This window comes from Phacochoerus africanus, chromosome 6, assembly GCF_016906955.1.
Source record: "Phacochoerus africanus isolate WHEZ1 chromosome 6, ROS_Pafr_v1, whole genome shotgun sequence".
Classification (NCBI taxonomy): domain Eukaryota; kingdom Metazoa; phylum Chordata; class Mammalia; order Artiodactyla; family Suidae; genus Phacochoerus; species Phacochoerus africanus.
This window is the reverse complement of record NC_062549.1, coordinates 41,903,772-41,916,424: the sequence shown is the minus strand read 5'-3', so window position 1 is coordinate 41,916,424 and position 12,653 is coordinate 41,903,772. Positions and strand designations below refer to the sequence as shown.

General features: G+C 42.7%; 1 protein-coding gene across 7 annotated transcripts in view; it reads left to right on the top strand.

Annotated features, from left to right (window-relative positions):
- The first annotated feature begins 663 nt into the window (after positions 1–663).
- ESRP1 (epithelial splicing regulatory protein 1) overlaps positions 664–12,653 on the top strand; it is a 68,632-nt gene continuing 56,642 nt past the window's right edge. For 3 of the 7 annotated variants that reach the window (XM_047783589.1, XM_047783592.1, XM_047783590.1), the window contains exons 1-4: positions 886–1,138; positions 1,652–1,780; positions 3,014–3,127; positions 6,323–6,437. In XM_047783589.1, coding sequence (XP_047639545.1) covers positions 1,007–1,138; positions 1,652–1,780; positions 3,014–3,127; positions 6,323–6,437 — 490 coding nt within the window. In that variant the 5' untranslated portion in view covers positions 886–1,006. Of the gene's footprint in view, positions 1,139–1,651; positions 1,781–3,013; positions 3,128–6,322; positions 6,438–12,653 lie in introns of all 7 variants that reach the window. The other 4 variants (XM_047783594.1, XM_047783593.1, XM_047783591.1 and 1 more) reach the window with 3 other exon arrangements.

Genomic DNA, 12,653 nt, shown 5'->3' with positions numbered 1-12,653 from the left:
TTCACTCCCCAGTGTGGGCAGCGCCTCGGGGTTTGGAGGAGCTTGTGCCCGGGCTCCGACCCGGAGAGGGGGAGGGCCCGCAGGGTTTCGCCTGCTGTTTGCACTTAAGGTGTGTTGGGCTCGGGAGCGGCTTTTCCGGTGCTCGGCAAGTGCTCCCGCCACCTCCGGGCTGCCGTTGGCCGGTCCCTCCCACCGCGGTTCTCCCTCTCCGGGCGCCGCGCCCTAGGCAGCTCCGCACCCCGGCCTCACCTCTGGCCTCCTTTCGCCTCCCTGCGCCAGGTCTTTTCGCTTGACCCTTTAGAATCTCCGGCTTCATTCCCCACAGCCGGCCTTTCTCCAAGCCCCCCACACCTCTCGGCCACTTCCAAAGGGGTGTCCGGCCCTTCCGCGCCCTTTACCCCACACCCTTTTCCCGTCTGGCCTCGGCTCCCCTCGGGGCGGCAACCGTCTCTTCCCCGCCCCTCGCGTCTCCCCCTCCTCCCTGCTCGCCCTCCCCTCGCCAATCATCCAGCCATTGTCTCCCGCCCCCTCCTCCCCTTTCCCCGGGCGGCCTCCTCCCCCACCGCTGCCACGTCGTGGTTTGAAGGAGCCAATGGGCCGGCGCCGCCAGGTGTCTCTTACCTGCACCACGTGGGGGAGGGGGAAGGGGCGGGCAGGTAGAGCCACATCCCAAAACAGAAAAGCTTTCAGCCATTGCGCGCGCCTCCCGGGGGTGCAACCCTGCTCCTGGCTTTTTGCATAGACGCACGGGCAATTGAATACAAAAAGGGCAGGCGGCTTTCGCCCTCCTTCCCACCCCCCTTCCTGCCCTGGGTGTGGAGCTCGGGCCAGGTGTGGGCTTGGGTGGTTGGTTACCGCCTTTTGCATCGGCGGCGGCGGCGAGGAGGGGGGGTGGGCGCTCTTTCTTTTTCTCTCGGAAGAGGTTTTAGCACTGGTTTCCTCGTTCTCACTTCCACCCCACCTCACCGCCTCCCGACCCCCCTTCTCCCCCTCCCCACCTATCGTCATGACGGCGTCTCCGGATTACTTGGTGGTGCTTTTTGGAATCACTGCTGGGGCCACCGGGGCCAAGCTGGGCTCGGATGAGAAGGAGCTGATCCTGCTGTTATGGAAAGTCGTGGATCTCGCCAACAAGAAGGTATTTCTCCACGTTTCTGTCCAGATAATAGGGGAGTGTGGCAAAAGCTTGAAAAAGTTTGGGGAGTCGGTAAACAAGTGCTCTTGTTTGCCCGCTTGTGAGGCTGGACCCAGGGCCTAGAGAATCCAGAATAAAACCAAACTTCTTGGCCAACCGCCTTGGAGCCTCCAAAATCTGGCCCAGGTGGGGAGGCCGGGCGCCGCCGAGCCCAGTTCTTTGCCAGTCGAGGGACGCTCCGCGGAGTTGGGGTGGGAATCCCTTGGGGGCCCAGGTGCCCACTTCCAGGGCCTTTCGGACCTGATCCGGGTGGGGGTGGGGCTGGGGGCAGGGCCGCGCCGACCTCTCGGCCACTGGACCCTCTGGCGACGGGAGAGCTTTGATTCTGAGGTCAGTCCCGTCGAGCGGTGTGGGCCGCCCTTCGAGGGAGCGAGGGAGGAGAGTGAAGACAGAGGTGCCCAAATTGAGGAAGGGGAAACTAAGCCCTACTTCTCCCCCCACCCCTCCACCCGCGAGGTGGGACAGCTGCACGAAGTACTAGTTAGACCGGATCAGTTGGAGCTGACGGAGGATTGTAAAGAAGAAACGAAGATTGACGCCGAGAGCCTGTCCTCCGCGCCGCAGCTGGACCGAGCTCTCCGACAGGTGACAGCCCCCGGCAGAGCCGCGCGGCCCACCCCCATACTAGTCGCCCAGGCGTCCCTCCCAGCCGGCCGAGCCCTAGTAGTCCCACGCCCTCGCCAGGCGGTCCACGCAGTATCCCCGGGGTGGGTTGGCGAGACCCAGGCTTGGAGCCCCTGGTGGACCTTTTGCGAGGAGGTCGCTGCTTCTTTTTGCCTGCCAGCCCCTCTCCTCCCAGGGTCTTGGGCCCAAATTCGTTGGTTTGCAATTTGCTTCCTGAATCTATTCCTGCGGCCGGAGAATCAGCCGGGTTTTACCAGTAAAGTGATGATCGGAGTTGGAATCCTAGCGCCCCCACCCTCGGCCCCAGACCCCAGACGCGCCTGTTCTCCGCCGGGGTTTGGGTCTGCGGCTCAGCCCTGGGGCAGGGGGCGCTGTGGTGTACAGGAGCTCGGCGTGCCGGAGCCCGCCCCAGCTGGGTGGGAACCTGAAGGTGCCTGCTTGGGGTCAGGCTCCTGACCCCCCAAAGGTTCGGTTCCGGTTCCGTTTACTTCTTTAGTGGCCTCGGTCTCAGCTCCGGGAGGGATTGCAGGCCCGAACACATAGGGTTGCTCGTTGGGTCCCCGTGAAACTAGTGGAATCCCCTTACTGGGATTGAGGTGACCTAAAACCCGACTGCTGCAGGGTGCAGAAGGATACTGGGGCGCCAAACACCTGTGCACAAGTGAGTGTCCGGTGCTCTGACGGTCCCTGCCCTGGCAACATGAGTTGCGAGTTACATGAGAAAGTTATCATTTATGGGATGTTACAGGAAACGTGTTAACAGATTTTCCTGAAGTCTGCATATCCATGACCCACATTTATTTATGAGAAATTGACATCTTTTAAGTCTAGCATCCTAACATAAAAAAAGTAGCAGAAGGGAATGATGTAATCGGAAGGCAACTTGCTGATGAAATGAGACCTCTGACTTAAAAGTCTTGAATGCATTTATCACAAAAATGGAAAAGGGAGTGGGGAAGGGAGGAAGAGTGCCTTTACTAAGTTCCGCTGTGCTTAAACGGGATTGATTGGAGAGCTTCCCTATCTAAAGGAAGCTAGACATTTTGTGGCAACCGCGGCTTTGTAATGCAGAGGCGTTCTTAACAGCGGTTTTTCTTCATGGCTCAGTTTCCTCTGGTTAACTAGCGGAGCCACTTTTCAGAGTTTGTAAATCCTGCCTCAATCGCATTCCCTGGGTATGTTTTGTTCTTTCAGTTTAACCAGTCAGTGAGCAATGAACTGAATATTGGGGTAGGAACCTCCTTCTGTCTCTGTACTGATGGGCAGCTTCATGTCAGGCAAATCTTGCATCCTGAGGCTTCCAAGAAGGTAAGAGTGCCGGCTTCTCTGGACCTTTGGCGTGACTAGAGTCTTTAAAAATGGTTTAACTAAGTTCCTCTATTTTAAAAATATGCATAGGGGAGTTAGCATTTTGTGAGTACAGAATTTCAGTTTGAGAAGTGATGAAGGAATGATGCTGATGGTGACAGGTTCTCAGTGCTAACACTGAACTTAAAATTTGTTAAAATGGTAAATATTGTGTTGTGTGTATTTTACCACAATGAAAAATTCAGAACGCTCTCATAGAGGTGGTTATGAATACAGTAATTTTATAGATACTTTTGGTGATTTAATGAAAGTTTCCCTGTTATTTATGTCAAGTTTGTGAGATGCTTGACATCCTTTTCCAAAGCGCATTAGCTAAATCAGCATATTTTAAAAACAAAGGCAGGTAGGAGAGAACTGTATTTTAATACATTGTAATACTCCCATCCATGTGGAATATGCCTTATCCTGGAAAGGAAGGAGCAAAGGAAAATCCAATTAAATCTTTTACATTGTAATTCTAATAATTTCATTAAAAGGCTTTATACTGTAACACTTAAGCATATAAGTGAAATCTTAATTATTATAGCATACTGTGCTTTGCCTGACTTAAAGTAAATGTTCGAAACATTGAATTTGGTATCAAAACAATAAGGTCAGCCTCATCTTTTACCTTTGTTTACCTTTCTGTTATGAAAAAGTGTACGAAACGAGAAAAATACAAAATTACTGTAGATGTGTAATTTCCCTTCCTGGGAAGAATACTGAGGGGCCGAGAAGAAATGCTGAAAGTGGATGGCAGACCCAGTGTAACCAGTCATTGCTAATATAGTTGGTTTTAATGAACTTAATTATTTAGAGCTGTAACTTTTATTGTGGTAGGCAGATAACTTAGGAAGATGGAAGTAAAATACTTTAAGGAAACTATATGAAATAAGTCTTACAATGAAAAGTTTAGACTGGCAATTGATGTCACAAGTTAGTGGGTAGTCAGTGCAGATTTCTTTACTGTGGTAGGGAAAACGGAAAAAAATGAATTAAATGTATAATGATGGTATTAAAAGTTTGAGAAGCTGGAATTCCTATATCTTGAGGGTTGAAAAAACTCCTTTTTACAGCATTCTTAGTAATTATTTGATTAAAAGAGGGGAGTATTTTTTTAATTAAATGCTAGACCAATTGCTATACTCTTGATCCAGAAATAGACATATTAGAATTACCCCCCCAATTCATATAAGGGATAAAACTTGATTCTTCCCTGTTGAGCTGTAGCAAAATGGCTGTTTTGATTATTTTAGATCCATTGCTTTGGATGTGGGAAAACCTCCAGAGAAAAATTGAGATTATTTTGCTGAGTCACTTCTATTTGGATTTTGATAAAGAAAATGAAAACAATTTAGTATCATAATGAAAATAATTCTATTCATTAAGGAAAAATAAGAAATGGTAAAACATCAAAAAATTCTACAGTCAGAAAACATTAAAATGTTTTTTTCTGAATATGAGCATACTTGAATGTTTTCTTTCAGATTTTTGTTGAAAAGCCTTATTTTTACAGGGAACATTCATACTACCTAAGCCTTTTAACCTACTTTGTAATTTAACATCAATATCTTATGTAAGCAATAAAATAATCAGTACTTTAAATGGATACACCTATTTAAAGTAATCTTTTACTGTTGGGCATTCGAACTATTGCCATTATAAATTGTTTTTAAATAAGCAATTTTGTAGGTAATCTTGAAGATTCACAATTCTTTTGGTAACTATTTTGAAAAATGTCACCATGAACCAGTGATATCTATTTCAAATATAGCATGAGCAGACCACATATAATAGAATCCAATAAAGGAAGTTTAGCTAGCAAGACATTATTGCATAAATATTGTAGGTGACAAACATTAAAAAGTCTTTTATTTCCTTGACCTTAAAATGTACAAATAAATTCTCAGTAAGTGAACACACAAATTATTTTGAAGTTTTAAAAAAATCTAAATTTAGTTTTAAAAAATTAATTTTTGAAAGTTAGTCAATGAGGTTTAATGTTTCAGGGAAAAAAATGAAACAGTAGTGTAATATTTGTTTAGTTGAGCTTTGTGTAATTAACAAGAGTCGTGCTAAGAGCTAAGATCAGTAGGCAACCGTTTCTACTTTGCCGTTGAGATTTGCGAGCTCTCTCTATATCCTTATTTTCTTTATTTCTTTATTGCTGTGCCAGTGGCATGCAGGGATTCCGGGGCCAGGGGTTGAACCCATGCTACAGCTGTGACAATGCTGGATCCTTAATCCATTGAGTCACCAGGGAACTCCCTGTAATATATTTTTTTTAAGTCTACTTTGAGTCCTCAGATATAGCCAGAATAATAATGGTCAGGAAAACTAACATGAAACTATAATTTGGTACCAAATAATCCTTTTTAGGTAATTGGGAGTTTACTATCTTAATCTAATTTTAGTGTACAGAATATGCATTATCAGAAGCCAGTAGTTTAAACTACTGTGTTTTAATGGAAAACTAAATTTTGATAAAGACATAAAATCCTATGTCTAGTTATGTATTATAAACATGCACATATGTATGAGAACTAAGAGGGCTAATATTACCGACTGAAAATACAGATGGTCTAAAATGATTGTGGCTAGACAAGGAGCATAGTTTTATCAAGCAGAAAATATAAAATATGTAATGTTTTATAGTTGCAGAACGGTTTTGAATGGCATACAAAGTGGAGCAAAAACATATAATCCATTGCCTTAAAATAAGGCAATTTTTTCCTTGAGACTTTTGTGCAGGATGTAACACCGAAACAGAAAATAAAGACACTCTAATATTCAATTTAAAACATTTTTTAGGAGTTCCCGTTGTGGCTCAGGGGAAACTAGTATCCATGAGGTTGCAGGTTCAGTCCCTGGCCTTACTCAGTGGGTTAAGAATCCCGAGTTGCTGTGAACTGTGGTATAGGTCGAAGACTCAGCTCGGATGTGGCTGTGGTGTAGGCCAGCAGCTATAGCTCTGATTCGACCCCTAATCTGGGCACCTCCATATGCCGTGGGGGCGGCCCTAAAAAGCAAAAAAAAAAAAAATTTTTTTTCAATTGTGGCAAAATATGCTTACATTCAATTCTTAGGTTCCTAATTGTTAGGAAAGCCTTGAACTAAATTCATCTAGGTAACAATGTCTACTTTGTCCTTCCTCAGAATGTATTATTGCCTGAATGCTTCTATTCCTTTTTTGATCTTCGAAAAGAATTCAAGAAGTGTTGCCCTGGCTCACCTGATATTGATAAACTGGATGTTGCAGCAATGACTGAGTGTATCCTTTAAGCCATGCCTCAAGAATCATTTGAAAAAACAGCTCCAGAAAAGAAAAGGCAACTCAAGAAATGTTAAAACACTTTTAACTTTGACAGTGTATGAAAGTTGGCTTATCCAAAATTTGTCTGCTCTGCTAGTAAAAAGTGAAAGTGCAGTTAAAGGTATCTTTCAAAGTAGTTACAATGTACTGAGTTTGGTGATTTCGTTAGATTTAGACTTGGATTTTTGTGAATTCTACACATCTAAAATAGAATTCACTTTCAGATTATGGAAGTGGTTTTGTTTTGCTCTAGGTTTTTTTTGGGGGGGGGGTTGATAAATTGATGAATTTGCAATTCCCATGCCACTTGTTCTGGATTATCTTGGTTTTAGAGTTGATTTTGACTTCTTTTGAATGGATAAGAGTTTTTTTTTTTTTTTTTTAAAGTAGTGAATGTATGCTCTTTACAACTGTTCATTAGTACTCTTTTAACCTGTGGGTTTGTCAAGTACACATAAATCGTGGTAATAATTAGCTATATTTGAGGTTCAGATTTTACCCCAAATTCTTTCACTACCAAGTATATCTGATGCATTATGTATTGTAAAAGTAACTTATAATCATAAACCTTGTCATGAATGACCTATCATCTTTAATCCAGTAAGTCTTTAAAGTGCTAACTAATAAGCAGTCATGTGCTAACATATCAGATGTAACACTGAGTAATGGCAGTGTTGGGGACTCGCCCAAAGCCACTATGAGAATCATCATGAAGTCGGACTCAAGTTATTTTTCAGAACTTTTAGGTCGTAGATGCTTATTCTTTTTTTTTTTTCCCCCTGCTCTGCTCATGGCATGTAGAAGTTCCTGGGCCAGGGATCAAATCCGTGCCACAGCAGCAACCCAAGCTGCTGCAGTGACAAGGCCAGATCCCTAACAGGCTGCATCGCAAGAGAAGTCCCTGTGGATGTTTATTCTTAAACTTTCTCATTCTTTTTCAGGAGCAAAATCCTGATTTTTGTTTTATTTCAAAATTTCTTTTTTTTGTTTTGTTTTTGCCACCCTACAGCATATGGAGTTCCCGGGCCCAGGATCAGATCTGAGCTACAGCTGTGGTAACACCAGATCGTTAACCCACTGTGCTGTGCTGGAGATCAAACCTGCTCCCCAAAGCCCCAGAGATGCCATCAATCCCATTGTGCCACAGCGGGAGCTCCCAAACTTTCTTGATGAAAAAGATCGTTTGGATATTTTTCCTAACCATGTGTAAGCAAGTCAATTTCATCTTATGTGCCTTCTTCCTGGAAGTAGGTAGCTAAAATTTTGATTTAGCTGATTTAGCTACTGGTTAGTTACTGGTTTAGCTATGGCAGTGCTGGGAGAAGGGTAGATTTTATGCTCATTGGAGGGAATTCTAGTAAGAGTCATTAGAAGGCTGGAACAGCGGAAACACTTTTGCTATGTGTCTTGTTGCTTTGAGTACAGTGTTAGCTCAGGCTGCCGTAACAAATACCATAGACTGTAGCTTATAAGCAACAGACATTTATTTTCTCAGAGTGTGGGAAGTTCAAGATCAGAGTACCTTTTGGCCTTTTCCCTATGTCTTATATGGGTGGGGGCTTGGGGGGAGGTACAGGGCCTGGCAATGCGGCCAGGAGTGGTAGAAGAACTATCTTTCTTTTCTTCTTTATAAGGCCACAGGCATAACAGATTAGAGCCCCTTCCTCATTTAACCTTAATTGCCTCCTAAGTACTCTGTCTCCAGATACAGTCACATTGGGGGTTAAGGCTTCCACATATGAATTTTTGGAAGGGACACAGTTCCATCCATAGCAAATGCTAAACCATTTAATGCACTGGTAGAAAATAGAGAAGTATGCTAGCAAAGTATTAGTAGTTAATGGAGGGAATCTAATAAGGTAATTTAGAAAAAGACAATTTGAGTAGAAAAGGCAGTATATTAATAACTGTTTATCCTTGACTACTCAGTTTTCTCTTTTAGCAAAGAAAATCTTTCCTTAGTAATTATAGGTCAGATTTTAGTAAAAATTTCCATAGCTACAAGCAGGAGGTTCTTATATTTTAGGTGTATTGGTTTTCTCAGTGTGTTAACAGTTCAGGGGAAACTTGTTAAAAGCTCATCCATTTTTTTTCTCATTGATTTCTTCTTAAAAGTTTCACATATATAAGATCTGGGGTTGTTAGTAAACATTTTCAGTATGGTAACCTGGGCTTTTTACTTGCCCTATGGCATATTATCTACACGCTAGTTCTTGCATTATCTGACCTTTAGGTGAATGGGTAAGATTCTGCTCATTGCTTTTTCTTTTTTTCTTTTTAATGATTTTTATTTTTTCCATTATAGTTGATTTGCAGTCTCATTGTTTTTTTCTGTCATTCCTTTCCATCCTAGCTCCGTAACTATTTGTTGGCAGTTCTTTTTCAAGTACCATGGAGATGAAAATCAGAAATAGAAATAGTTGACTACAGGTAAATAGGTGAATTGTGAATAAGGCTCAGTTGGGCTCCATTTCAGGCACAGCACACCTGAAATTTGAGTAAAGTTATCACGGTCATTAAGTAATGCACTCATTGAAAAATTAGGGAGTTTTATATTTATTTATTTTTAAAAAGTCTAATGTTAACCTAGTTTATTTGGACTTACACTGGAGGAGTCTTAGCTTTCATAGTTTTATTGCCAATCAAAAAGTGGATTTTAATCTTTAGTGTTTTTATTGGTTCATTTGCATGTTTCTTTGCCCTTTAACAAGTAAGAAATGTTATTAAGCTTTCCTATCTGTTGTTTTTGTTTTATGTTGCTGCTGTGATCAATTATTTTATGACTCCTATTGAGAGGATTCATTATTTCCTGAACTAGGCCACCAAACTAATTCCTCAAGCCAAAGGCAATCATGCCAGATTTGACTATGCAGAAAATTTCTAAGATGTCTGAACTGAAGAGCTAGCTGTCCAGTTTTTTCATACCACTAAACATTTATCTTTCTAATAGGGAAATGGCATTGGACTTAAAGATGCTCATTACACATCCTTGAATGGTTTTGCCAAGAAGATGGCATTTGTTTCGCAGAGATTACCTGTTCCACCAGGTAAACCAGTGGGGGAGGGGAAGAGGCTCTCGCTCACCCTTGGACAGGAGGAAGTAAGAATTTGCAACTTTGCTTCCTTGAGAAAGTTACTTGCCTTCTCCAAGCCTCACTTTTATCTCAGGTATTCCCCAGTAAAAATTTCTTAAACCATTGGGTGCTATGTAAATGAAGCAGTATGACCACTTTGATTTAAAAAAGTGGGGGGAGAAGGACTAGGCATTTCTTGAATGCCTTTTTGTTTTAGCACTTATTTTCCTCTTGTCTTTGTCTTGGTTCTAAAATCACTTCTGGTGTTAGTATTGAGTCTCTGAGTTATTCCAGCTGCAGTTTTTTACCTACTTTTTGAGTTACATAGCCTTAGCTGGACAGAGGACTTTGTTTAGCAGGTGACCTGTAGGTGGTATTTTGTAAGCTTTTTACTTAATCAGGTGTGGTGGTGAGGTTGTGTTGATAGGAATGTGATTTTTTTTTTTTCTTTTTAAAGGAAGAAATCTCATATGGAGTTGCCGTGGTGGCTCTGTTAACAAACCCGACTAGTAACCATGAGGACGCAGGTTCGATCCCTGGCCTCGAGCAATGGGTTAAGGATCTGGCATTGCTGTGGCCGTGGTGTAGGCTGGCAGCTGCAACTCCTACTGGACCCCTAGTCTGGGAACTTCCATATGCTGTTGGTGCAGCTCTAAAAAGACAAAAAGAAAAAAAGAAATCTCCTTTATCCCTTGGGGAAATTAATACCAGTTGTCTCCTGCTGAAAGTACATTTTGATTCTAAGCCTGTTGTACAATGACTGATCTGTTTTTTAAAAAAGAACAACCCTATTTCCCCCATGATGTTGGATGGAATTACTTCCTCCTGGTTTCTTAACCTATTTTTCTTAGCTTTTTTGTTCATGAGTTGCTTTATTCTCCTTTATCAAGACCTCTACCATTGTGTTTATTTCACTCTGCTGAGCCTTTACTAAGAACTGTTTTTTTTGTTTGTTTTTGCTTTTTAGGGCTGCTCTGGGGGCATATGGAGGTTCCCAGGCTTGGGGTCTAATTGGAGCTACAGCTGCTGGCCTATGCCACAGCCCCAGCAATGCCACATCCAAGCCATGTCTGAGACCTACACCACAGCTCACAGCAACGCCGGATGCTTAACGCACTGAGCAAGGCCAGGGATCAAATCCGCAACCTCATGATTCCTAGTTGGATTTGTTTCTGATGCACCATGATGGGAACTCCACTAAGAACTCATTTTAAATGAAGTATAGCCTTGTCTGGAGAGCAGGTGAAAGAAGAGAACAATCAATTGGGTGCTTCCTGTATATATCCCATCAGTAGCTTCCCAAGAGCCCAGTGGAGGAAGTATTGCCCTGTTTTTATAGGTGGGAAAACTGAGGCTTAGAGGTTTTGTCTTGTTTAGAAGTGTCAGCACTTGAACCTGAATGTGATTGCAAATATCCTGCTTGTTAACTAGGGGATAATGTTCTAGAATTTATAAAGATAGTTTGAGGGTGGGGTTGGTTATTTGGATTTTTCTCCCTTATAAATTTGTATTCTGTGTTTCCAGGGATTGTTCAGGAATAAAGGGAAGTGAATTTTGTAAAATTTCCATTAAGTTGTAGGATATTGCATCCATGTGTGCTATTCGACGTTATTAGCAAATGCCATTTCCTTAGTGCAGCTTTCCAACATCAGGGTTAAAAAAAAAAATTGCTGAACCAATCTTGTCTGCCCATCCAAGAGTTAGGAGAGATATATGTGTCTGTTTATTTTTCACCACTAATTGTTTTTTTTTCTTTTTATTTTCTAGGGCCGCACCTGAGGCATATGGAGGTTCCCAGGCTAGGGGTCTAATTGGAGTTACAGCTGCCAGCCTAGGCCAGAGCCACAGCAATGCGGGATCTGAGCTGCATCCTCCACCTACACCACAGCTTATGGCAACGCCGGATCCTTAACCCGCTGAGTGAGGCCAGGGATTGGACCCACAACCTCATGGTTCCTAGTTGGATTCGTTAGCCACTGAGCCATGACAGAAACTCCTGTTTCACCACCTCTTGATGGGGCTGAAAGATATGTGTTTGCATGGGCATGCTACCAACACAGTGCTGATGGCCTGCTTTCCCCATATATATTAAAGACATAGGAGTAGCCTTGTGGTGCAGCAGGTCAAGGATCCAGTGTTGTCACTGCAGCAGCTTGGGTTCCCCCTGTGGCTCAGTTTTTATCCTTCACCTGGAACTTCCTTGTGCCATGGTTACGCCAAAAAAAAAAAAAAAAAAGATAATAGCCTTACTAGCGGAGTGGTTAAGAGTAGAAACTCTGGAGTCAAGATTTATTGGGGGTGAATTTACTGTACTGCTCAGTCTCAGTTTTCCCATCTTAAAATGGGCATCACTATTATAAGGAATCACAGGACAGTATATCCATGTGCCCCTTAGCCACTGCTTGCCCTGCTGTGTGCTCTCCAAGGTTGACTGGGTTGTTGGGTGTCTCTGAAGAAAAACAGCTATCAAGGAATCTGAAAAGGTCTTACTAATTTAAGACCTTATCTAAACTATTTTACACCTAAATTTTTTTTTTCTAACCTCATGTGAGACTGGATATAGACCTTTCAGAACATCAGCTACATGTTAGTACAAGTAAACCTCAGTGTTAATTTAGCTTCTCATTTGTAAAATAATGTATGTGAGTATGGTTCATTCTGTGCTGACTTTTTTATTCCTTGTTTGGCCCAACCGTGGCATATGAAAGTTGTTCCTCGGCCAGGGATCAAATTTGAGTTGCAGCTGTGAACTGTGCCACAGCTGTAGCCATGCCAAATCCTTAACCCGGTGCACCACAGCGGGAACATCCCATTGCTCTTTGTTATTTTAAAATTTCATTTCTTTGGGGTATAGTTGATTTACAATGTTGTATTTGTTTCAGGTATACAGCAAAGTGAATCAGTCGTACATATAAATATGTCCATTCTTTTTTTCCATATGGTTTGTTACAAACTGTGGAGTAGCTTTTTCCTGAGCCATATGTAGTAGGTTCTTATTAATCTTCTATATAGTAATGTTTATGTGTTATTCCCACCGTCCTGATTCTTCCCTCTCCCCAATGCCTGTTGCTCTTTTCAAAGAGTGGAAGCAAATGCTGCA